The sequence below is a fragment of the Anser cygnoides genome, chromosome 2 (genome assembly GCF_040182565.1).
Source record: "Anser cygnoides isolate HZ-2024a breed goose chromosome 2, Taihu_goose_T2T_genome, whole genome shotgun sequence".
Taxonomy (NCBI): Eukaryota; Metazoa; Chordata; class Aves; order Anseriformes; family Anatidae; genus Anser; species Anser cygnoides.
Window position 1 is genome coordinate 52,232,216 of NC_089874.1, and position 27,858 is coordinate 52,260,073.

Consider the following 27,858-nt stretch of genomic DNA (forward strand, 5'->3'; position numbering starts at 1 on the left):
ACCCTGGGTTGATCCATTCTGGCTGTTACTAACAACCTTATCCTCCATGTGACAGAAAAAAATGTATCTAGAGGATTTGCTCCATGATTTCTGTCCAGAAACAAAGGAAGACTGACTGTCCTGTACTTCCCTGGATTGTCCTTTTGGTGTTTTCTGAAGATGAGCAACATTCACTTTCCTCTGTCAGAGATCTCCCTTGATCTCCATGACTGACAGGCATCTAGCAAGAACATCAACCAGTCATCTCAAAACCCTCAGCTACAACCACTCCCGTCCAAATTAGGAGAAGAGATTAAATTGGATTCATGTAGAAGAATGGAAAAGCTGTTAAAATCTCTTTTGTGTGATACATGTCTTAAAAGACAAACAACATATAGTCTGTTTATTAACAAGCTTGTTTTCACTTCAAAATTCCTTGGTTGTAAATTGGTCCCTGTTCAATTGCAAGGTACCACTGTTTCTGGAAGAAAGAAAACTGCAGGTGTTCATTGAAACCTGCTGAAGTAATCATAGCTCGCAATGACACCGCAGCCCAGAAGATTAAGAAATACCACTTAAAAAAATACAAAAACAAAATACACTCCCCAAAAACAAAATACACTGTATCTGAGAAAAGCACATCTCTTAAAACACGATGGTAAACAGGCGTCCATCAATTTGACCTTCAGCTGTACTCGAACTGTTTCTTCTCCTACAAAGTACTCAGCTACTTTAAAATGCAAACAACAAACTCAAAAAGAAAATATGTATGTGCTCTGAAACCTGCTATAACCCAAGAACTTCTCTCCAGTCCTGTATTTCTGTGAAAAACTGAAAAGCGTAAAAACTAACCAGAATCACTTTCCTAATCTTTTAACCCTGCTTTTCCCAAGTACAGTTAAGAATACCTACGTGGCTTAAGAACACATAAGCCATTAGTGAAAATTTATGTTCCTAAATGAAAATGTGTATTAAGCAATAGCTATGAAAAAGACAATCTACAGATAACTGCACATTTAAGGTCAAAGTCCTGTTAAATAAGTACTTTGAGAAGTTCTGCAGCGTATAATGCTCCTTAGAGCAGAAAAGTGAATTCCTACACAGTGTTTATTCATAAATTTGAGAAAAGTAAAGCGAGGACAGAAGTGGAAGCAACACAATGCTATTTCAGTGCTAACAACCCTTACATTTCTGTCACAACTCAGAATAGGCTTGAATACACACTGTAGCGTGCCTTAAAGTGAATGCAGTAACATTTACGTATAACATTCTCTAGTGCATATTTATTAATCAGATATATTATATATGGTAACGAAGAAGGTTACAGTGGCCAAGCATACTGCCATAACATGAGACAAGCCATGAACGCCTCAACTGCATAACCAGAACGTAATTCTCGAGTGGTGTGGTTTCACCTCTTTCATTTAGACATGCCTCACATTCCTGTCCACGATGAAAACTCGGTAGGAAGAGTCCCTGAATGCACAGGTACTTATAGCAGTATTCAGAAAAGGATCCAACAAGGTGGAAGACGGCTAGTTAGAAACATACAATGGTTTCTCCGAATTTTCTGAGGCCATTAGGAGAGATCATTTTGCACAGCAGCTGTGCCCCGGGAGGACGCCCCTTCGAAGGAGGGCCATGCCACTGGCCGAGCGGGAGGCTCCAAGTACATTTTAACCCAGCAACCGGGCACCATTCCATGACCATCTGCACAGGTCAAGGGCACTCATCCTACCTGACCCTCAAGGCACTCGTCTGAGAGCAAACACTGCAGCTCCGCCTGCGAGGCCTGCACCGCCTGCCCCAGCGGCGGCCAATGCATCCAGCCAGACAGATCTGCTGAAGGTCAAGGCTGCAGCGTGGACCTCAGGCTGCAGGAAGTGCCCAGACCTTCCTCCTGGGGTCCAGACCTGCCTGCAAAAGGTGTGCCCAGCTGGAGGACCTCCTGCACCAGGTGACCGACCTGCAGTATTCTCTACAAGCCAAACTATTCTGCGAAAGCCCAAGGTTAGATACCTACGGTGTAGGCATTCACTTTAAAAATAGCTCAATGCAAAAATGCAATCTCAAATTGCCAGGCAGTACATATCAGATTGGTTCACATGAATCACTAAATTCAGGGGGGGAAAAATGTGCATGGCTATTATTGAAAATAGCATTTACCCAAAGCTGATACGGAAACCACCAGACATTTGTTATGCTTGGGACTTCCAGAAAATCTAATTTCTGCCCTAACTTGTTGTACAGAGGCCAGCTGAAAAACACAAGACCAAACACCAATAATCAAACATCCTATCTGGGATTGCAGCCATTCACAGATACTTAAGATTGCAACAAAGGACAAGGGTAGGGAGGTATTTTTTTTGTGGAAATGAACCACTTTAGCAAGAGTTTAATAGCACTAGAAAAAAAGCTGAGCAGAGGGATTCAACTCACCATGATCTTTCCAAAAGCTGCTAATATCCAGCTGCTACTTTGCTAGGGCACAATAGGTATATCCATCACCAACAAAACAGAAGCCCTTGACACAACAAGAGCTTCTTTTTATTTCAGAACAGAAAGGTATTTCTAAAAGCCTACACAAAATATCCAAGAATAGTTACGTCTTTACAAGGACAGGTAGAACACACCTACAGTAAACACTAAATTAATCCAAATGAATTATTTTCTTTATAGAGTTTACTTTAATATCAATTTTAATGAAAATAAGATTTTCTTAAACTAATTTAACATGTAAGCCTCACGAAGTTCTCCAAATGGAACTGCAAACTCCTGGCCCTGGTGAGGAACAATGCCATGCACCATGACTGGCGGGTGCAACATGCTGGGAAGAGCTTTGCTGAAATGGACCTGGGGCTCCTGGTAAACACCAAGGTGACCGTGGCCAGCAATGTGTCCTTGCAGCTTATTAGGCCAACAACCTCCTGGGCTGCATCAGGCAGAGCATCTCCAGCAGGCTGAGGAGAGGGACGTGACCCTTGATCTTTGCTCTGTGAGACACAGCTGGAGCGCTGGGTCCAGTTCTGGGCTGAGTACAGGTGAGACAAGAACACACTACAATGGGTACAGTGGAGGGCCACAGAGGTGATCAAAGCTTTGCAGCATGCGACACGTCCCCATACTTGCCAATACTCAAAGCTTGGCTGCACACAGTTCTCAGCCACCTGCTTTGAGCAGGGATCTCCAGAGGCCCCTGGTAACCTCAGCCTATCTGTGATTCTATGCTACAGGGAGAGAGGGAACAAGAGAAAGGATGTTGATTTTGTAGGTCTTAGCTAACACAATTGTATGTTAACCACAAGGACAGGACAACCCCAAAGATAAGAGAGTAAAAGACTGTATGCATAGATAATGGAACCTGTAAGAACTGGCTTGACTGCTGAAGTCTGTCAAAGACAGGAAAGGTCAGGAGTTTAGCAGCAAGGAAGACTTCTGGCCTTCATCAAAAGACCACCAGAGTATGCCGGATGACCACCCAAGGACTCCAGTATGCATGCAAATAGGGGTGGGAACCTACGTTAATGATTCTTCTGAGACCTGATGAATATGCAAGAGACTTATGGGAAATCAGATGAATATGTATTTATCCCACTAATATAAGCACACTGCCAGTAATCCTTGGTGCGTGTGTTAGGCAGAGCAATCCCCCACACACCCAGCACCCTAATAAAGAATACCTGCTTCATAACTTTGGTTATTGAGTTTTCACTGCTTCAACACTATGTATACTACTCTGTTACACTACAGGCATATACTAAGGAACATAATTTTATTTCTGTGTATACCACATGATAAGTAACTGCTTATAAACCACACAGGTAACATCATATATCCGTACTAGCTCACCTGCCCTTCTGTCACTCTGCTCCATGCTCTCACCTTTCCCTTCCAAGAAGCTTAGGTTCCTAACAACTACAAAGGAGTCATCTAAACAACAGATGAACTCCTCCTACCAAGGTAAAATCCTGCCTAAAACAGCTACTAGCAAGCTTTCCATCATAGGTGCTTTCATCCTGAGCCACAAGGTTGTACACGTTTGTAGATTCACTGAAGGCAGGACTGGGAATAAGGGACATTCGGTGATACTACAGAGTTCCTACAACAGAACTGAGCACTACCACACTGAATGCGGACTGTTTCCCTGGGGTGTTCCTCACCTCACCTCCCCCTTTCACTGATGTTTATAAATGATTTGGATGTAGGACTAGAAGGTGTTTTGAGCAAATTTGCCGACAACACCAAACTTGGAGGAGTTGTGGACTCAGATGAGGGTGGAAAGGCCTTGCAGAGAGATCTGGACGGATTGGAGATCTGGGCGATCACCAACCACATGAAGTTTAACAAGAGCAAGTGCCGGGTCCTGCACCTGGGACAGGGCAACCCTGGCTATACGCACAGACTGGGCAACGAGAGGCTGGAGAGCAGCCCCGCAGAGAGGGATCTGGGGGTTGTGGCTGACAGCAAGTTGAATATGAGCCAGCAGTGTGCCCTGGCAGCCAGGAGGGCCAACCGTACCCTGGGGTGCATTGAGCACGGCATCGCTAGTCGGTCGAGGGAGGTGATTGTCCTGCTCTACTCTGCGCTGGTCCAGCCCCACCTCAAGTACTGTGTGCAGTTGTGGGCACCACAGTACGAAAAGGACATTAAACTGTTGGAGAGTGTCCAGAGGAGGGTGACGAAGATGGTGAAGGGCCTAGAGGGGAAGACGTATGAGGAGCGGCTGAGGGCACTGGGCCTGTTCAGCCTGGAGAAGAGGAGGCTGAGGGGGGACCTCATCGTGGTCCACAACTTCCTCGCGAAGGGGAGTGGAGAGGCAGGTGACCTATTCACTGTTATCACCAGTGACAGGCCCCGCGGGAATGGTGTTAAGCTGAGGCAGGGGAAGTTTAGGCTGGACATCAGGAAGAGGTTCTTCACCGAGAGGGTGGTCGCACACTGGAACAGGCTCCCCAGGGAAGTGGTCACTGCACCGAGCCTGTCTGAATTTAAGAAGCGATTGGACTGTGCACTTAGTCACACGGTCTAAACTTTTGGGTAGACCTGTGCGGTGTCAGGAGTTGGACTTGATGATCCTTATGGGTCCCTTCCAACTCGGGATATTCTATGATTCTATGTTAGTTTCTTCCTGTAGTCTTGCTTCTTTTTACTTATTCCAGAGATTCTATTTCTTTGTCTAGCTATTTGCTTTACGCAGTCATCTTAGTCTTCATAAATTGTGTGATAGAAATTACTTGCTTTAGTTTGTTCTCTTTATTTTCTTCTTTTCATTGACTTAATCTTCATTTTTTGGAAGGATAGGTTTTTTAGTTTAGTTTTTTTTAAACTCCACCAACTGAACTTAACTACTTAATTATATGGGCAATTCTTTATAACTATTGACTTCCTTTGCCTTTAATCTTATTTTAAGATTAACCAACTGAGAATAAGATCTATAGAAGAAAAGCTCACAATTCCTATCCATAAACTACTGGTCTTTAGACAACTCTTTGTCTTCCATATCGCTACCCCAGCTCAGCAGCTTTAACTTCATTGACGCTGAAGAGATGAGGACTAGAACTATGCAAAAAGCCCCAAAATTATGCTGGCTTGGCTTGTATCTGCTCTATACACATCTGCACATCCAATGCACAGGTTTGGGAAGGCTGGGAGTGGTTTTGTTTCAAGAGAACCTCAGATCAAAAAAGGCTGAATCCACAGGGCTCCTTGGGCTGTAAGGCATCCTTTGATATGCAGCATTAGTGAGGGATCATGATCGGAGATGGTGTGAGCACACTACCACTTGTTTGAATCTGTAGGTTTTAAGGTTATATATGCAAGGAAAATTACATAGGAAAAACAGTTGCAGAGGGACAGAGAATAAACCAAACTGGAATATTTTTCTCACGTTACAATGACATTCATAATGCTATGCCACGCTTTCAGGCTGAAAAATTTTTTTCATTTGAAAGAAAAATCTTACTATGCTGAATCCTAATTTTTCTAATAAAAAAGATTTCCATAGCTACAAACACATATTATGATAGGACACAATGTCAATTAGCTTTGTATCATCCAAACTTCATACATTCAGTTTGCTGCCATTACAAATTAAGGTGTATTTGGGAAACATCATATTGGTTAGAGATATAAGCTTTCCTCATGTCATTGTAAAACCCAAATATAGTAAAAGTTGTCATGTTCTGAGATGGAACAGAAAAATTAAACATTGTCCAAACATGAAAGAGCACCGACATATGATTCTTATACCCGCATTTAATGAGAATTGTGAAGAATGGCCTGAAACAAAATAACAAAGTTGTCATTCTCCACCATTAGGAAAGGCTAGGATCTAAGAGTAGAAAATAAACAATGCATGCTACAGGAAAGGAATGAATCTCAGCAAAGAGAAGAAATGAAGAATGACCACAGTATCAGTGTGTCAGAAAATAAAAGGAGTATATGGAGAGAAGCAAGGTAAAAGAGGAATAAACCCAGGCTACAAATTATATCACAAGCATTAATAGAGTGACAACAGAAACATGAAGTTCAAAAAAATATTTTTGGTCATTTGCTTTTAGTTAGACCCTCTTTCTTAACCAACTCTATTCTGCTGGTTAAAGGACACACACCATACCACATCAATTCAGTTCTGGCATATGATTAGTAAAACAGAAAGATGGCCACAAGAAAAGAAAATATCTTGTCATCAGTTCTGTTGGCCAACACACTAACTGGAAGTGTTCTGGGAAGAGGGTTTTTGGTTGTTTTTTTCTTTTTTGCAACAGACTGGAAAAAAAAAATGCTAGTCTTATTACAGAGTGCAATACTAGCAGTCAGGCAAAGAAGCCCCCTGAAGGGTGGAGGAAACTTTAACTGTGCCACCTACTGTGGGCACACTGTTCCAGGTTACAGCTCTAGGATGCTGTTAGTAATGTCAGCACTGCAAGCAGCTTCTCTCTCCTCTCTAACCTCCTGAGCGTGCCGACTACTGAGCAAGAACTATGTTCTTGTAACCAAAATGGATTTCAAGAAACAGTCTATCACATTAAACAAACGACTGCATAAATATCCACACCTGCTTACTAAAGGTAAAAATTTCCAAGTAACATACCACGACATTTATTTATACTGGACAACCACAGCTGTAAGCATACAGGTTGTCCAGTTACTTCCACCACACCTACACTAATGCAGAGGTCAGAGGCAGAAGGCACTACCATGTCATATTTTTCAACATCACTGAAATGCTAGGGAGAAATAAAACACATCCTTCAGAAGACAACTGTTAATTATAAGCAACTCAGTTCACCTTTTAAGAAAACGTATAATAAAACAGATTTAAGTACGTACCAGATAGCCTTTTAGTTAGAAGAGCCTGATTATGTAAAATTAGAGGAAGAAGAAAGTCTAGCAATTCGCTTTAAAAAAAAGAACTCTTCAAAAAAATATAATGCTTTCTTGAAAATCAATATAGAAGCCTTTAATAGATCAGCAGTTCTAAATAAGTGTGTTGATAATCATTTACAAGTTATCAAAGCTAATAAAAATTACACTGCACTTTACAAATCCATTCTAGAGAATTCACTAACTTAACATTCAAATTCAGCACACTTTTCTTTGCTCTAAAACACAAAATTACATCTCTACCGGAAACAGGAAGCCTTTAAAATTAAAATATACTATGATTTATTTATTTTTTTAGCAAGCAGATGTTTCAACTTACTTGATTGAGTTTCTGAAATGGTCTTCAGCTGGATTTTTTACTGTACAACTGTTCAGCAACCATAAATCTGCTTCAGCAGAGTCATCTAGAAGAAAGGATACAAATCTGTATCAAGAAATATCAAACTGTCAACTCCTACTTTATAGCATATAAAAAAGATCAAACTTAGCAGTTATCAATAAATTGATTATTCATAAAATGACTAACAATTACATTCTTAGAAAGGCTTTTTGCTTTGTTGGTTTTGCTTGTTTCTTTTTGTTCATTTGTTTTTAAATCAGAGCACTTCCATTAGCACTTATTTTTTTGCACAGAATGAACAGTTATCCCATTTATCAACTGAGATGTCAGTAGGTTGCACATCATGGGAAACAAACTAAGGAAAAGGGGTTGCTGCCAAAAAATGAATAATCCCTGGCCTATAAAAGGCAGAAAGATTATAAAACTGCAAAGGTGCTTTCTGAAAATCAAGTAAGTGGTTAACAAAAGCAGTAACAAAACAGAATAACTGCTTCTATTTATTGTGAATTATTAACAGACAAACCAGAATAAAGCATGAATCTCTACTAAAGCGAGAAGCCAAAGCAGTTATTCTGGAAAGAAATATGCCTATTTCTAGTTTAGATTATATCTTAATTATGGTGTAATTACAATTCAGCTACTTCCAGATAGAAGATATTCATGCATTGAACATCTGCCTCCACTCAGATAAGCATATAAACTCTTTCTAGAAGCAAGCCTTTTTGTATGTTCACAACTCACTGATATCTGAATACATTCACACAACTGAATCCCACAATTACCTGCAGAAGCACATACACGAACTCTAATCCTGTAAAAATATCCCTATCATACAGATTTACTGACATAGCTCGTAAAGTCAGAATTTCTCTTTTCAAAGAAAGGAATGAAGATAATCCATCTCAAAAACTCGAGTGCTCTAGCATTGATCAGAACAGTTTACATCAGTGTGGACAGGAAAACTTGTGCCACTCTTGCTACTGTTCGGCACATCCTAAGTATTGAAGTATTTTCAAATAACATAAGCCAATGAATAAAGACATCATCACTTTTAGGTTGCTGTACTTGAACTGACATCCTGCCAGAGCAGAAGAAAGCCTGTAATGATTTAAGCATGTTTACATATGCCCTCTTCACAGACATATCGATATATGCATGAATATCCTTTCCCCCCACACACACAAATACTTATTAAATGATAAAAGAGAAAAATCCTTCCCTCTGTCTCCACCAGCATTGTCTCCAAAGAAATTACGCTTTTCAATTAACTATCAGTCACTTAACCTAGGAAGCAGTAAAATGAAATTAACCCATAAAATAGCAACTGAAAGGAATTCTTATGCTAGATGACAGAAACCATTAACTTGCATCAAACACTGGTCTCTTCTTAGACAGGCAAAGGCTACAAAGGAGTCAAATATAACATTCAGACCTCCAGCTATTTTAAGTGTAAAGCCAACATACCAGTATCTGACCCTATCTTTTGACAGGTTGGCAAAAGGACAAGTTCAATTTCAGTCTATACCAAGTCAAAAAAAAAAAAAAAAAAAAAAAGAACAAACCAAAAAATCTCTCCCCCAACTCAGACAGCATGAAAACAATGTTTCTAGACTTATGAACTTACTATCACTGTTAGAAAGATAAATATCAGTTTAAAAAATTTGATTAGAAGTGATGTACAAAAAGCAAGGAAAAGTACAGTTTCAAAATCAGAAAGAGGGTGAACTGTTGACCAACTCAATTTCACCCATATGAAAACAAGCACTTTTAACACAAGGTTTTCTAGTAACACTGTCAAACCTTTGTATTTCTTATTATTTCCAGCAAGAAATATTTATAAATTCAGCTACACATCCATGATGCACTTACCTGACAATCACAGGTGGTACCATAGACCAAATGACCATGGATACCTTTAGCAGGCTAGAAAACAGTTCCAGCACTGTAAAACCATGTGATTTCAAGCTACAGAGCTGCCATTATTCAGAGGAGAGATGGTGTAATGCATGGAACACTAGTCCTGGACCTGCTTTTAGTTCTTCCCTGTACAATGGTCTTCATGTGTGGAGCCTATGTGGGATGGGAGGTGACAGCCTCGCTACCACAACACCTTTACCCTAAAGCGAGGATAAACAACCTTTCTTTGAAATGGTATTGGAAGAATACATTAAAGTTTAGGAAGACTTAACACACTAACCCAATAGGAACCATTTTACATGATGCTTTGCACTCCAGGCCACTGATATATATTAACTGCTGGGTCTGGATTCTAAGGGACAGCAACAGCAATGCCTGCACGCATCTCACACAAAGTCTCCCAAATTCATTCCAACCCATTCCTTCATGGGTTTCACCCTCTGCAGAACAGAAGGTGAAGAATAGTCTTCTGCGGAAAGGAATCTTCTGTGCAGTTCATGTAAAATGAAGTCTCAAACATCTACATACCTAAAAATCGTTTAAGAGAAACAGAAATGTAGCAGAGGCTTGCCCTCTCCTTAAACTAGTATTATTTAATCACATTTGGCTGTTCTGTTCCTGTCTTTATTTTTTAATCTTATTAATTCATTCTATTATACTGTTTTGTTTGTTTTGATTTATATACACACACGTGTACAATATTAAGTTACAAGATCTATCTACTAATCAAAGTTTGCATCAGTCCTTGAAAATGATAGCTAAATTTTCTTAGTTCTCTGCTGCACTGTTTGTGCACAAAAGAATTACATGCACTGGTGTAGATTTAACAGAACCTTTTGTATTTTCTCAAATTTCTATTTCAGCACTTTATTTACAAACAGTATTTCTGCATCAGGTCATAGGAAAATATGCTAGTTTACATTGCAGGGGCAACTTGTCAGTGATCACCTCTTGCTTTCGGAACTTTTGATGCACTTACGCTAAATGCAAGCAAGATTTTGATGGATATTCTGAACAAACAGAGCAAAACATCAGATCAGACATGGATGTATAAACAAGACATCCTGAGGCTTCATAAGCACTAAATATTAAACAACAGTGGGGTGGAGGGGTCTTCAGGAGCAGTGTTCTGACATGACTCACCATTAGGGTGCAGGTGATCGTGACAAAAAGCTCAGGCCTCTAACAACATACATACACAGGCAGGGTCAGAAAGACCTGAGGTTTCCCTGTACACTCCAAGGCAAATGATGTGAACTGTTTTAGGTCTGGATGGTAAACACCGCATGAATGTAGTGCTGTGCCTTCTAAAGCAGCCCGTGCAACATTCCTTGGAGGGCCCCCACCTGCCAACCTTTCCAGCTCCGCCACCCACCTCGTCAGATCACAGTGGAGCTGGGACTGATTCACTTGGCATCCTCCACTAGACAAATTGCAGTGTAGGAGAGGTTTGTGTTTGGGAATTCTCATAGCTCTTACTGAGGAGGACAACCTCATTTCCAGAAGGTTTCACTAGCAAGCCATACACACTGTGACAGAAAAAAATGAAGTAAGGACCATAAGAGGCACAGCGAACATTGGTTGTGGTAGTGAATATGTGATACAGGTGCACTTCTCTAGACTCTGCAACAGACTTCTTTTCACTGACAGGATTTTCCTTCTTCACCTTCTTTTTTCTATATATTCAGTCTAATGATCCTGTTTAAATGACCATATTTTGCGGCTCACCGTTTTTTGATGAACTACCAAAACAGAATTTCTTGTATGTTAAGACACCTAAAATCAAGTTACATCACAAGTCAGCATTATATTAAATGCTCAGAAACACGACTCAAAACCATGGCCTTTTTGCTCTGTGACATCTTTTCCGTGAAAGAAAAGCTACACTGGAAATAAGCCACAGAGTCTATCATACTCTCTGCAAAACAACATAGACTACAAAGAAACCTAAAGGTCATGGAAACTTTTGAACACTCAGCTTAATTGGGAAGCTCTGGAAAACATGAATTGACTGCATTATGCAATACCAAGAGGGTAAAATGGCAAGAGTCTGAAACATCATTATACCTACAGAGGAAAACACTATTTGCAATTTTTTTTAAATAGCACTTTGGGGTTTGTTATCATTGTAGAAACTGTAAATCAGAAGAATTTAAGACAACAGTAATAATATTATCAGTTAAAAGTAATTTGGCTTGGTTTTGCCTTGGTGTTCTAACTTCTTCAGTTTTGTTTTGTTTTGTTTTTTTTCCAAAACTTTGTTTCCTTCCCATCCACCCACCCCCTCCCACCCCAAACCACATCTATTTAAAAATCAAAACACACACAGCGTGCTGAAGTAGAAGGAACATGGGCAGAGAAGCCCTAAAAGAACAGCCCTTCCTTACTTTCTTTCTTCAGCACATCACTCCTTTCTACATTGAAACCACTACTAAATCTGCTCAGTTCTGCTTGCTCAAAAAATGTGACAAGAAAAGTTTGCATGACATCCTTTTAAAACCTGTATATCAATCTGTGTAACCTCAATCTGACAAAAGGTATTTCTCTATAATTACAGAAAATTCTCCTGTGGCATTTTCTTCCACTTCTCCTTATCCTGGTCTTAATAAGTTCTTTGTGAGTTTAGCTCCTCACCTTCTTGAGTTTTCCCTTATTTCCAGTTCTCTTACACAACAAACATACCCCAAGCTTCTCTGTATTCATGTGCTATATTCTAGCCTCTGTTCCCACTCCTGAACCTGCCCACTAATGCTGTGTCCTGCGTGTTCTCAATTCCCAAACAGCTTTGCCCCCTTCCTTTGATCTCCTGCTGGGAATTTTACATCCTGGAGCAAGACCTAGTAATGCCCAAGTTTCATATTTGGAGCATGTACTCACAGTTGGACTCCATGTCAATCATCCCCCACCCAGATTAGGCACTGGTTAATTAATCATCTCTTGGGTCACTGGGCATCAAGGGACCTCAGAAAGTATTGGGAAAGAAGCTTTCTCATAAATATTAGCTCAGAATGCTGTGAGTCATCAGAAGGTACATCTTCCTCTAGGGACATGAAGTTTGGTTATTTGTTTCTAGACAATAGGCTTTGTCTGACACTGGAAAAACAGACAAGGTTGAGAAGAACATGAGAAAATATTTTTTCTTTCCAGACCTTTCCTAAGCACACAAAACATTTAGTTACCATGTTAGCTTTTAATATTTCTTAGCATTTATATAATCAACTATCAACTTTTATGTGTCCTACAGAAAAGGTTTTAAACTGGCCTCTTCCCTTTGTCTGTTCCCTCAATAGCAAGTAAAAAAAAAAAATTAAATTAAAGGCAAAGTTACCATGAACTTCCAGGTGGTGTGTTTGAAATTTCAGTAACATCACCAGTTCCTACCTGTGAAGGAACATTTACCTACATTTACCAATCCTACATAATACTCCATAATGCTCAGGCAAACACATGTTGAAAGTACCAGCTTTGCCGATTGCAAACGTCTTCCAAAACAGTCCCAGCAGTCCCTTACCAGCAGTACTATGACATAAACTGTAAAAGGGTCGTCCTGATTGCATTACAACTTCTGTTTTCTCATGAACAGAGTACCTCAGAAGTTCAGTTAGAAATTACTTCATCTACATTTAATGAGGAATACTACAACCTGGGTCACCCTACAAATACTTTATTTAGAGCTCCACATAGAAAGGCTTGCTGCTTATCAAATAAGGTAATAGACACACGTCTATTAAAAAATAATTCTGCCATCATGGCTTACTTTAATTTAATCTGAAAATAGGCAAAGTTGCTATTTTTATTCTCCACTAACATTTTGATTATTGAACAAATTGTGCAAGTAATCTTCTCTGTTTTCTTTCAGCTAGGACTTGAAAAATACACCGGCTGAACATTTGAACTAATGTTTTAATGTACATTAACAGCACAGACAATCTGTATTTCAGGATGTGCAAGTCAGCAGAACCCTTCAGGTCTGGCAGGTGTATTGAACACCCAGGACACAGCACAAAAGACAATGCAGGTGAAAGAACAAATTTTTACTCCAAACATCAACTAAAATAAACCTTACAGTCTTGTGGCTATCAGCACATCATCCTCTTTACACTGGCATTTTAAAGCGAGTAATCCATTCTCAAAACACCTTTCTTCCCTGTTCTAGGCACAGCGTAGGCTACAGCCTGGGTCCTAGATGTTCTTTAGAGTAAACCACCTTTTTCTCCCACTTTACTACTCAGTTATGCCAAACTTCCAGGCTAACCCTGCTACACTCCTGCTTGGAGCAAGCCAGGGTCTGCACTGCCCCACCTCACTCAGAGGGGCTTCAGCCCCTCCGTCCTTAGCGACACTCGAGCTGCAAAAGTCACACTTGCCAATGAAGTCATGAATGGAAGAATTAAGCATACTTTAAAGATTTACCCTGTAGTTGGATTCTGAGCATTGTTACATTAAACTTCCATTTCAAGTCCTCCTCCAATTTTCAACTGATTTTTCTGTCCATTTACCCAGCACAGACAACGGGATTTGATACATACTTTGTTTTTTTTATCTTCTCCCATGTATTGAATTCTCTATGCATTTTTCCACATTCTAAAACTAAGCTTTTTCCAACTTGATACGAGCTTCAGGCTACCTTCTTCTCATGGCCCTTCAGTGAAAATCAAAAAGTCAAAGGTGTCTCTACAAATGGTGTTATATGCCAAATGCAGAACAGAATGCCTGAATTTTAGCTAAATCCTTCAAAACAAAGACTTCACTGCTTTTCTCAAGATGGATCGCCCACTCCTTGAATAAAACAAGACCTTAAAACAAGAAGGAAGAAATCCCACAGCTAGTTAAGAGGTGAGTTGGCAGAGAGTCTAAACATAACCAGAGTCTGTTCAGCACAGTACAACACACCACAACACGAAGGCATCCAAATCACCCTGGGAGGCAGCAGGCATAGGTGCCGCAGTAGCACAGCACTCTGAGGTGGGCACCTTGGCTCTTGAGCACCCGTGTAATCTCCACACATTGCAAGAGCCAACTGCTGCTTTCATTTCACTGAAGACTCATGTTCAGTGTTAATATTTTAAATGTGAAAAGTACTAATGAGTGATTTATCAACCTCTCAGGGAGAGCCCCACTACATTAGAACAAGTTCAAGTAGCCCGCTTTCGCCAGACTACGTTACGGTGACATACAAATAACTCCAACAACTCATTCTGATGATTAATGAGGGTAGAATTTGTTTTGTAGACACAATTTGGAAAAATCCCAGCAACTCCTACTCCTCTAACTCTTAAGCCTACTTGATCTTCCAAAAATAGTATATGGAGTGTGCCCTTTTTTTTTTTTTTTCTCTTTGTACTCCCTACATACAACTTCATAAGTAAAACAAAGTTATTCAAATCAGCAAATACAGACTGATTGCTTCTGTCTTAGTCAGTAACAGTCTAACCATCAACAGCAACAAAAAAGGCAAATCTTGCACAATACCATGCAACTAAAGTTTCAAAACACACTGCAAACATTAACTGATTTACCTTCAACACCCGTATAGTTAACATGCACCCACCTCTACACCAGTTGCTCTTTATCTTACAAATGCAAAAAAGATGTCTGAGAGTTTCAGTAATTTCATCAAGCCTCACGGGATGTCTAGGCAACCAAACCAAGATTTTAGCCTGATTGTCCCTAATGTCAGGCCTGCTCCTTAAACACAAACCACATATGCACAACCTAGTTCAGTCTGTGTTATTTACAAGATCAGCGATATCCCATAGCTTTTGATAAGCTTTAAAGCATCCATGAAAACCAGCCCTTCAGAAATTCGGGTGGCATAGCAAATCAAAAGACAACACTGAACAGTAGATTAAATTCATTTTTTTCTGTGGGTCAAGGAAGGCTTAAAAAACCACAATAGTTCTACTAACTCCCTGTGAATGTTCAGACACAGCTCTTGCAGGTGTGTTTCCAACCATCTCAGGGTATATTAAAGCCCAAATGTGTTAAACACTTGTCTTCCTTAGCAGAAGGATGGGTGATGCATGATCTCCAGAAGAATCTCTGGTTTTAACAGGGCAAATGTTTTCTTATTGTCAGTGCAATACTTCAGAATAATACTTTATCCGAAGAAAGCTTGCTTAGTAAAAGCAGTTAAGGCAATTTTACTATATTTTACAGACCAGACTTTCTAAACAACTGGTAAAATGTAAGCAATCTGCAAGATAAAGTGTAAATCAGGAACGTTCTCTAAAATATTTACTTTGAGATACCACATACTCTGATGTATTTTAACGTACAAAAAAACGCTACAGTCAAGCATAAGCTGCTAATTTTGTATTCTGACAGTAAAGCCACTAGTGAACAAAGAATGAAAATTTCATGGTTTTTTTTTTTTACATGCCGTATTATCCCGTATGCATTTGCTGCAAACACTAATAAATATTTCAGAATCGAGAAAGATTGACTGGAATATGCTCCAGGAAGATCATTTTAACCTCCCTTAGGTGTAACACATTGACAAGCCTCACTTAAACAAATGCTTCTATCTGCAGACTTAATGAAATGTTAACTGCTCTCCCCCACTATGTCTGTTCTGCCCAGAAGAAAACATAAATTGAGGATTGCCTCAGTCTTATCATGTACCCAGGTGCACCACAACCTGCTAGCCTAGGCGTGGCAGATAGAAACGAAAGGCCTTTATGAAAAGCAGTGGCATCACTTGGGAACCACAGAACAGTTTGGGTTGGAAGGGACCTTGAAGACTAGCCAACCCCCCTGCCATGGGCAGGGACACCTCCCACCAGACCAGGTTGCCCAAGGCCCCATCCAGCCTGGCCTTGAGCACCTCCAGGGATGGGGCATCCACAGCTTCTCTGGGCAGCCTGTGCCAGTGCAACACCACCCTCTGAGTGAAGAATTTCTTCCTTACACCTAATTCCATGTCCTTGTCTAGTTATGGGACTGTTCAGCCTAGAGAAGAGGAGACTCAGGGGATCTCAGTATGTACAAATATCTGGGGGGGGGGGGGGGGGGGGGGGTTCAGCGGTGCCCAGTGCCAGGACAAGAGGCAATGGGCACAAACTGGAACACGGGAGGTTCTGTCTAACCATCTAGACTTCTCTGTGCGGGTGATGGAGCACTGGCACAGAGAGGCTGTGGAGCCTACCTCCTTGGGGATCTTCAAAAGACATGGGCCTGGGCAACCTGCTTTAGGCCCAACCAAATGAGCTGCAGAGGTCCCTGCCAACCCCAACCATCCGGTGAGTCTATGTGCATGCACTTGGTGAAGCCTTACTTCTAGCCCACGCAAGCAGTAAGCATTTCCGAGAGAAGGAAGCCCAAGGCGTTGAAGCAGTAGATTCTCAAGTGCAGAAAAATTCCCAAATTAGAATCTTTGCTCTCCAGATAAATTAGATGGCAAATGCATCATTTTAAAGACATTTAATTAGCTAAGATTTAGGTTATATTATACTTGAAATGATGCAGCTCCTCTCCAAAGACTTAATGCTTTTTCAGTACAACTCTTCCATATAGATTGGCCCATGGCACTTAACTTCCTCATCTCCCTAACTTCCTAATCTCCATTCATCTCAATGAATGTATATTCCTTTTCGCAACCATCAGGATTAGAGTTTTGCTGTAGTCTGCAAATTAAAGCTACATTTTTCTCCTGTATCTTTTTCACAATCTTTTTTCTCTAAATTCTGTCTGCATTAAGTTGTACCTAGAAGCAATTTATTGATTTCAAATGCCTTCCTTCCACTTATTTCTCCTGATACCTAATACCACAGGGAATATGGATTTAAATTCCATCTATCACTTTTAAGAGAGTTAAAATATATAAGGTATTTGAGCCAGATATGTCCAAACACTTATTAAATTGTAGCTTCCAGCTATTTATTGACTTTCTCAGAACTACCTTCACACCTCATCTATTTGTTACTTTATCAGTTTTCTGAGAAGCTGGAGATATGGGCTTAAGGTACCATACCCAGCAGCCAGATAAGCTTTTGCTGTGGTTAATTCCCACCCATCATCCCCAGTCCAGATTATCAACAAAATTTAGTGCTTGTGAAGGCTCCAGACTGAGCACACCGGAAATTAAAGTTTACTGTTTATACACAACAGAGCAGGAACCAGCAGTGCAATCCCACAAGCAGGCTTTGATTATGTTTTTGCCTACAAACCTCTAGGACAAAATAACGGTTCTAAGTCTCTGCGCATTTGTCCAGGACATGAAGGAAGCCTACTTACTGGAGAAGAGCAAAGATGCAGTGGGAAGGAAAAACAAAGACTGGCAGGCAGATGTGGAAACTGCATTGCAGCCCCATGTGCCCCTCCTGCCCTTTATGCATTATTCATAATGAACAGACACACCAACCTGTGCAGCTGCCGCAGTACTTACGAGTCCGTCTGCAGTCTCTCTACCCATTCACTCCATTTCTCCATCGTTTTACTTGCCTATGCAACTGAAGAGTCTAACAGTATCTAACTAAACAAATATGCATGGACAGAAGAAAAACAAGGCACTTGTCACTCAAAGCAGTCCCTCAGAGGTTCAGCATTTCTAAACTAACACAGACATATCCACCACAGCCTCACACTCGTGATTTATGTCTTGTCTCTTCCCGATTTTGATTGCAAGTTTAATTAATGCTCTTGTGAGAGAACCAGTTTTGTTAGGTTCTGCCATCACTTGTACAACAAAAAAAACAGAAGATATTCCTCCAGTACTAGTAAGGCTGCATCCAACATGACAAGCCTATTTTGAAACTTTCAGCAGCATTTACAGTTGCCAAATGTTTGAGCATGCCAGTTCTGCACAGAGAATTGTGGCTTTATGGCCCCAGAGTGGTCCAATTTCATCAAGCACAAACCAGTCGAATACTAGTTCGAGGCACCATGCACGGATTATTTGATGGAAGAGCAGCTCCCTAAAATAAAAAGGAGGTCATCAGACAAACAACAGACCGTGTGTGAGGATCCACTTTCATCTTAGCTGGGAGCAACAACTCACAATTTCAGGCGCTGTCACTACGCAGAAGCGATGTCCACACATTATGGCAGAGTGAGCAGCACCTTCAGGGTGCATAGCGCTGTGGGGCTGTTCTTCATGTCCTTTAGCAAAAAGGCACAAGATCCCACGGACCTGTCCCATAGCCCAGGGACATAAGTCAAAATTTTTAGGTTGTCTTCTTCCCTTGCCAGGCTCCACACGGGGAGTGTCTTTCTTTTGGCAGGGTTTACCTCTGTCTTTTTTTACTCTTGAATGTGGGCTGAAGAATAGCAACAGAAAACCTCTGTTTTAGTACACAACTCAAATTTATTTGGTTGATCTATTGTTCTCTACTGTATGTTACAATTGCAACCACATTAATACTGCATTTTCTGAGTAGCCAGAAGCTGTTTTCACCTTTCCACTTCCACTAGCTTGAAGATACTTCACTTTCTTACTTTTAACACTTCAGAAGGCCTGTAGTAATCCAAAATTTCCTATTGAGAGATTCCTCTTTTCCATGTTGATAGCTGAAGTTTGATCCAGTACCTCCCATGATCAGTATCACAGATGGTGTATTTTTAACTTATGACTTCACTGTCCTTACAGATGCCTTCACTGAGCACACATTCTATCATTTACCTTTTCTTTTGCTTTCAAACACAACTTTTAAAAATAGAATATCAAGACCCTGCAAGTTGCACACCCACCCCAGCAGCTCTGACACATTATCCACTCAACTGCTTAGTAGTGACATTATTTGGTTGAAAGCTTTTGGTGAACCCTAGTGGTAAACCTTAAATAACAGTAAGAATAATAAGCCAACATAGTTTTATAATTCTAATATACAACAATAAAAACAATTTTGGTCATCTACCAGCCTTTGGTAAAGGGTAGTGATTGCTTCCAGAGAAGATATAAGCTGTTTCTGCTACCTTACCTTTGGTCTTTTCAACATTTCAGAAGCAAAAGGCTTAGTGAATGAATTCAACACTGTTAGGTATAAAAGCTAAGTGGCACAGTAACAACAGAGGACACTGGGAGGTCCATAACTACCTGGAAAGCACAGACTACCTACCTTCAATTCATGAAGTTACATAGTGTTGGGTTGTAAATAGCTATTTATCCTTTTGACTGGCCTTAAAACAACCCAAAGAAAGCTATACAACCTACAAGTGCATTAACAGATCTCTGCAGGTCAGGAGAAGGATGCCTGGAAGTGACACCTTGTCAGGACACCTCCAACATAATACAGAAACACAGATATCAACCCAACTTCAGGGTCATCATCCAAGCTAAGCAATCAGGATGTTTCTAAATTCAAATACAGCTCATAATTCAGCCTACAACATGAAAACACAGATCATGCATCATGCACGGGTCTCCTAAACACAAAAAACATGGAGCCACCTGGTTCTTCTGCAAGCGTAGACAGAGCAGACAACTTCCTGTCTTTAAAAGCACCTCATCTACCATTTTAGGTTCATCCACAAATTCAGCCTCTGTAAAGCACAAAAGCTAACTTCAAACACAGCAAAGTGTTTAACCCCTTGCATTTAACTCAAGATCCCGCTCTAAGCTCTTCCAACTAAAATTAAACTCAAATGAAAGTATTTAATGCTGTTCTACTAATAAAAACAGGAAAACAAAGGCACTATTTGTAATGTCAAGTTCACATTTTCAGCTTGCCTTCCTCCTCGTTCAAACCAGTCTTCCACTAGCATCCCTGTAAAGCTCTGTCAACACAGGTACCTAGTCAACAAGGATGCAATTTGGATTGAAGTTAAGCTCTATATGTAAGCTCCATACAACCAAGATCCTTTTTAATGTTTAGAATGCATGGCGATATAATCATACTGAATTAGCTAATCTGCTTTTCCCTCCAGTAGGAAAGCCGTGGAGCCTGTTTTTAGTATAAGCATTCCACAGAAGGCACCCTGCCTACTGCTCCAATGGTCCTTCTCTTACAGAAAATAAGTGATTACTATAAAGTCAAAAACACGTCAGAACTCTAGCAACTGCTCTAACTGTAAAAACAATGGCTGTGGCATTACTTTCTTTTAAACGTAAGTGCTTTTATTTTACCTCAGATTCTTAAAAATACTGTAATGTGAAAAACCTAAAGACTATCATGGCATTTCACTTGACAGCAAGCAAGCTGGGAAACATTATAATACTTTCAGATAGATACAGCTGAGATAATTCTCCCCCTCTCCTGGTTGAGGAATCTCGGAGGTGTACAGTGTAAGGACAATTCACTCATACCAACACAGAAAGAAGTGACGGACGGTACTTCAAACACAGTGAAGAGTCACTGATAAATATTTCAAGTCACTTTTGATAATGTATTGCACAAAGCAAATAAACAGTACAAGCACTGAACTCCACAGTTAAAACTCGTATCACAAGGGAGAGAAAGTGTTTATGTATATAATGGTTGTAGGGAAGAGACAGCTGTGACGAAGAGGGGAAAAAAAGCAATATGCCAGTGGACAGACTCAGAATAAAATTCAGAAAATAAAAAACACTAACAAAGTCCTACCACCCCAGGCCAATTTCCAACAGTACTGTGGTTTTTAAACAGGAAAAAGTACTTGTTGCATCCTGGATATAATCTGTCAGCGTTTACTGTTAGAGTCAAGAGACCTTTCATCACACACAAAAGAATTCAGTTGGTTTGAAATTCCTTAGTTTGCATCAAGCATGGATTTACAAAAAACGGGATCTGCATTCCAACTTAAATTAACAGTATATTCAAAAAATACACACCACAGTATTTCATTTGTGCAGGCTTTTAGTAGCTATTAATCATCACTGAGTCTTGCAAACACATGCAAAGTATTTTCTGTTAATCATCTGGCACTTAACTCTGATTGTTGGAAGTGGCTTTAAACAGATATATTTTGTCAAAACTATTATTAGCTGTAAATTGGAAAGGCATTTATTCCTCTATAGAGGTTCCCATAATTAGCATATGTAAAGCCACTTTATCAGGTGGCACCACCAGGAGCTTCAGGGTCCAACACCCCATACCAACTCAACCACGCCAGAGCTCCCAGACACGAAAACCCACTTCCAGCCCTGAAAGTGTGCGCAGACTTAGAGAACTTCTAGCCCAAGCTCTGGGCCCGAGACTCAGATCTCAGGAGCCCTACAACAAGCCCCTCACAGTCTGCAGCTCTCAACTGCCCCAGACGTGGCAGGCTCAGGTCTTCCAGATGCTGCAGCCCCCCGGCCCCCTGCCCTGCCTACATCCCCAGCAGCAGGTGAGGGCACCAGCTGGCCTCAAACCCAGAAGCCCCGCACAGCCTGGCACCATCCATGCAGCCAGAGGGAGTCTTGGGAGCTCTGTCCAAAGAAAGCAACTCCTGATGCAAGTCCCACATAAGCCTTTAATTCAGATTCACCCCATAGTACTGTTATCTAAGACAGCACTATTGTTTAAACCTCTGCTTTTACTTCCAGGAAGAAAAAAAAGGAGGGGGGGGTACAGATTTCGTCCCCATTGGATTCAAACCAAGCATAGTTTTTCTTTTACCTTTCTTACAAGCAAGAAATGATCTAGAGCAAGCCCGTTTTCAAGTTAGCACAGTACTACAAATGCTCATTTCAGTGAACTGCTACATTTTTTGATTAAAATGAATGGAATTTGATTTTCACTCCTCATGCTGACCAACAGATCTTTGTCACTTTCTGTATCAACCTTAAATTCTGAACAGGTACAGCATCAATAAAGTAATTACCAGAGTTGCTGTATTTGATTTTAAACTGCACACACAGTCCAAACTCCCCAACAAATGTTATTACTTACACACATCAAATACAGTTAAAGATTTGGACCAAAGCTAACACTCAAGATGATAGGCATCATTCCCTGAAAAATGTCCTGCCCAAAAGCACATAAATTATTCACAGGTTTATCCCATGTTTTGAAGTAGAAATAAGATCATTCTACAGCAGATAGACACAGAAAACTGTAGTGTTTTTTTTTTTCAACACTGCCAAAAAATCAACTTAAAATGAAATGTTTGCATTTCCTAACAGTTAAGATTCTCATGTCTGAATGGAATATGCTGTTGCATCTCAATTTTTGCTGAGCAATTTGAGATTGGGATTTATACTTTCTTTCAAAAGAACTATTCATTACTTCAGGTTATGAACAGCGTTTAATAATTTACTGGTTGCAACTTCCTCTCTTTCTGTTCCCCACTCTCATTTTAATGTGTATTTTACTTCCATTTTAAAAAGAATATTAAGGGTAGAGCTTTACTAATTGTGTCAATAAATAAAGGGTTAGTTCACTTTTCCCCCATTTTGTGATGTACAGCATTTCTTGCAGTCTTATACAGTAACTATTACAGATCTGCCTCTTCTGAATTTTTAAACATTATTTCTAGATGCTTAATGGCTAACTAAAAGATGTAGCTGTTTTTATGAAGTTTATTGAAAGCTTCTTGGAACCAGTTCTGTTTAATATATTTATCAATGACATAGTGGGATTGAGTAGGAAAACTTTATTATACCTCTTTCAAGCAGCTGTACATTTAATAATGCCTTTGAAAAAAAAAAAATGCGTATTGTTCCTTTAAAAAAAAGTCCCTATCCTTGAATTTTACTGTTTCATTCTAATGATAATACTGCAAATAATTATGCTAGCATATTCTTCCAGTTGCTCGTTTCCCTGTTTATTTGGTAATTACATGTCCAATGTCATTTTGCTATGCATGAAAATATTAAAGGCAATTTTATTAGCAGAAGGAATCCTGATCAGCAATTATTTGATATTTGTTGCCCAGATACCGAAGAAATGAAATGATTTGAATACAAATAATTAACACATGTCAGTCTAGAGCTGAACTCCAATATGAGCTGTAAGACTTTTTTTTTCTTAATCACCTCAAAGAAACTGACACTCTGACACTGCATTTAAAGAAAAATTCTAGAAGTTCTTTAATCCTCCATTATTTTTATGCATGTATTGCCTCAACAGAAAGGGTCATTAGCCAGAGTTTTGTCTTCAGTCTGTTTTATGTTCTTTCCTGGTGCATTAAATATTCCTGTACAAAAAAAAAAATAAAAAAATAAAAAAATTCTTCCATCTTACATTTTATGGTACACTGTTTTTGCTCAAAGTGTATCCAAATATGCAGTGTTAGCTTTACTGTTCCCAGCCTTAGAACACAAAGCACTAGCATAAATACTTACATAAATCTATAAAATGCTACATGACAAATATACAGGCAACTTGGGTCTTCCTGGAGAAATGCATTCTCTCTGTGGTTAAGAACTATAGATGCAAAACTGAAAGTGGTAGTGTTTAAACTACAGAAGACCAGCAGTAAATCTGACTTCAGGAATAATGTGTATTTGCAAAAATGGTACTGCTGTTGAGGACATGTGAAGTAGAGCATGAATCACAGAATCACAGAATATCCTGAATTGCCAGGGAACCACAAGGATCATCAAGTCCAACTTCTGGGTCCCCAAAGGACCACCCAAAAATCAGACCATGTGTCTGAGAGCATTGTCCAAATGCTTTTTGAACTCCAGCAGGCTCGGAGCTGTGACCACTGCCCTGGGGAGCCTGTCCCAGTGCCCGACCACCTCTGGGTGCAGAACCTTTCCCTCACACCCAGCCTGACCCTCCCCTGTCCCAGCTCCATGCCGTTCCCTCGGGTCCTGTCGCTGTCCCCAGAGAGCAGAGCTCAGCGCCTGCCCCTCCGCTCCCCTCGTGAGGGAGCTGCAGGCCGCCATGAGGCCTCCCCTCAGCCTGCTCTGCTCTGGGCTGAGCAAACCAAGGGACCTCAGCTGCTCCTCATACGTCTTACTCTCTAGACCCTTCACCATCTTTGTAGCCCTCCTTTGGACACCCTCTGATAGTTTTATGTCCTTATACTGTGGCATCCAAAACTGCGCACAGTGCTCAAAGTGAGGCCACACCAGTGCAGAGCAGGGCAGGACAATCCCTTCCCTTGACTACCTAGCCATGCCATGCTTGATGCACCCCAGGATACGGCTGAGCATTTTGTCTGCCAGGGCATGCTACCGACACACATTCGACTTGCTGTCAACCAGAACCCCCAGATCCCTTTCTGCGGGGCTGCTCTCCAGCCTCTCATCCCAAAGTCTGCACGTATAGCCAGGGTTGCCCTGTCCCTCGTGCAGAATCTGTCCCTCGTTCTTGTTGAACTTCGTGCAGCTGGTGATTGCTCAGCCCTCTGATTTGTCAAGACATCACTGCAAGGCCTCTCTACCCTCAAGGGAGTCAACAGCTTCTCCCAGTTTAGTGTCATCTGCAAATAATCTGTAAGAAAATGGTAAACTTAACAATGCTTTGCCCAAATATATGAAGTACTTTATTAGGGCGAATATTACATGGAGGAGTGGCAAAATATAATAGATTACTAAAAACATACTCTGCAGAATTTGCAAGAATTCCCTTAGGAAGCAAGCACATTTCCAACAAATCTTTAAGAAAGCAAGCAGCTCTACAGACTAGCAGACTCTTCCAAAAGCCCTAGAACTTTACTTTGTCAGCACATCAAGCTTCTTAGTGTCCATCAATTTTTCCAGACATTTAAAAACAACAATGATCAGCAATGCCTACCTAACAATGTATCCTTGCACACATAAAAAAAGTCAAACCAGCCAACCCACTAAACCTCATAATTTCCCATGTAAGACAGCTCGTCATCTTTAGAAGCCAGACCAGACACCATGCCACACCACAAAGAAGTGAGCCACCATGCCACCACAGCTTTCACTCCATAATTCAAATCATCATCTAGGAGGAAACAGCTACAGTTTCTCTCTGTCCCCCAAAGATAATCATTTTATCATCCTTATCACCATCCCACTACGAGTACCAGCTCCCCTTTTTCCCCCTCAGAGGCAGTTGATGGATACACACCTATTAAAACTGAGCAGCAGTTCTCAACTTTTATTTACCTTTGAAGTCAGCTGTTTCTATTTTAGGGCTTAAGTCTGTGGATCCATCTACTTCAATTACACTTGATGATCTAATAAAACAGTATTAGACCTACCTATAAATGTTGTGCAGATTATAAATACTGTTATGGGCTGTATTTTCCAAATCCATTCTTAGCACTTCAAAGGTGACTAACCAGCTTGGAGCCAAAATAAAAATAGGAACAGCCACCAAGACTCCTCAGAGAAGAATTAGTTTAATCTGGTGTTGCTGAACACATAAATGAGTTCATTGTCTAAGACATAGAACATCCTAAATAGATAGAACAACCTTTGGACATGTACAGAATATGATTAGATTAAAACAAGTGTTTAGTTACTGTTACTTGAAAACTGTGAACTGTCCTAACAGACATGATGTTAAAACCTTACTCTTACTCTTATTGCTATTTTGTTATTTGAAATAAATATTTAAGATGCTTCTGTCCCTGGCCCCCCAAATATCTGACATTACATCACATTATAATACATACTGTAATATTATGTCACAGAGTCAAGAACCTACAGGCTGCCTGACACTTCACTATTCAGCTGAATATTGCTTCTGAAAACATAACTAGGTTCTTGAATCTTAAAACAAATGTTTGCCTTTCACCCACAACAAATAGGAGAGGTGATGGGCATGAGGCAAGAAACATATCCATGGGTTTAAATAAAAGGATTTCTAAATCTCATATACTGAGCTTGTGTCACATAAATGCATATCAACTCTAAAGCAAGCTGCAAAATGGTAAACTCTTAGATTCAGAGCAAAATGACACTGAATACTAAAATTCAAGTTGTGTTTTGCTAGGTAAAGATTCTTCACTGTTCTTGTTTCTTTATTTCCCAAAGCAATCATATACTACTACTGCATTCCTGTTTTACAGGATTATCAAAGATCCTAGGATAGACCTACCACACTAACAAGGAAGGGAGGAAAAAAAAGAAAAAAAAAAAACCACTGGTAGTTAGTTAAAAGCCTCCCTACTGATAAAGATATTTGTGGGAAAAGATGAAAATGTTTCCACATGCATCCCATTAGAAACATTGCCATTTTACTCAGCATTCCATAACAGTGGATACATCTAGAGTCATTAAGGAAAAAAACAACTGTATGTCAGAGAAAACTGATTAACATAGGAAACAAAGATTGTCACTGTCTGGTAAGTGCTGCTCTGGCACAAACTACTCCAAAGTAGCATAGAGGCTGCAAAATGCACACTTCATGCAAACTTTGATGCAAACAAGTAGGTGTTTAAGACATATTTAAAACATCACTACAGAACAGAATCAAAAATGCGAAAGTCTGCAGTACTGTCAGAACCTAATAAAAATTACTGATTAGTGCTAAGACTTGAAAGGAAAAGGCAAATTGTGAAATTTTTCTGAAATAAATATTTACTTTTCCCTGTAGAATATAACTGCTGTAGGATTTTTTTTGATGTTTTGCAGAACTATTTTCCATTTTACTATAAACATAGCTAAAAGAGTCACATAATTTTTTTCATGATAAGCATGACCAAGGTCATCATGAACCTGACCAGATCCCACATTCTTCTAGGTAAGATTATATACACAAGATGTTACAGACCTCTAAACTACCACTAAACCAACCACCACAGAACTCAATTAGAGCTCATTTACCACATAGTACGTGGACTATTTTAAGATCATTACTTTGACACAGCCTAAACACATCCTCTAATTTGAATTTTACGTTACGAAGCAATACGAAACTACGAAGCAATACGAAGCAGTCAAAGAACTTCTCACACAGCTAACCTCATGACAAAAATCACCAAAGGTTTGAGGTTGGAAGGGACCTCTGGAGGTCATCTATTCCAACCTCCTCACTCATGGTTTCCAGGATTAGCTGCTCCATAACTTTCCCAGGGATCAAGTTGAGGCTGATCAGAAGCACATAGTTCCCTGGATCCACCTTCTTGTCCCTTTCTCCCTCTTGCCCTTCTGAAGATAGGAGTGACATTTCCCTTCCTCCAGTCCTCAGGTTCCTCTCCCAGTCACTATGATCGTTCAAAGGTGGTTGAGAATGACCTCTCAACATCATCTGGAAGCTCCCTCTGCATTTGCGGGTGTATCCTATCAGGGCACATAGACTTACGTATGTCCAGTCTGTATAAATACTCCCTAACCCAATCCTCTTCCATGAAAGTTAAGTCTTCCTTCCTACCAGCAAAAAGCATTCCTGCTGCAGGTGATCATAGTCTTGCCAGAAGTCACCATGCCACAGATCTAAGTTAGAAAGCAACTGCAGAAAGAGATGAGGTGG

At 40.2% G+C, this 27,858-nt stretch overlaps 1 protein-coding gene across 2 annotated transcripts in view; it reads right to left on the reverse strand.

Moving 5' to 3' along the window:
* Positions 1 to 27,858, reverse strand: part of CDKAL1 (CDK5 regulatory subunit associated protein 1 like 1) — a 434,151-nt gene that overhangs the window by 351,941 nt on the left and 54,352 nt on the right. For both annotated transcript variants that reach the window (XM_066992066.1, XM_066992067.1), the window contains one exon: positions 7,685 to 7,769. In XM_066992066.1, coding sequence (XP_066848167.1) covers positions 7,685 to 7,769 — 85 coding nt within the window. The remainder of the gene's footprint in view (positions 1 to 7,684; positions 7,770 to 27,858) is intronic.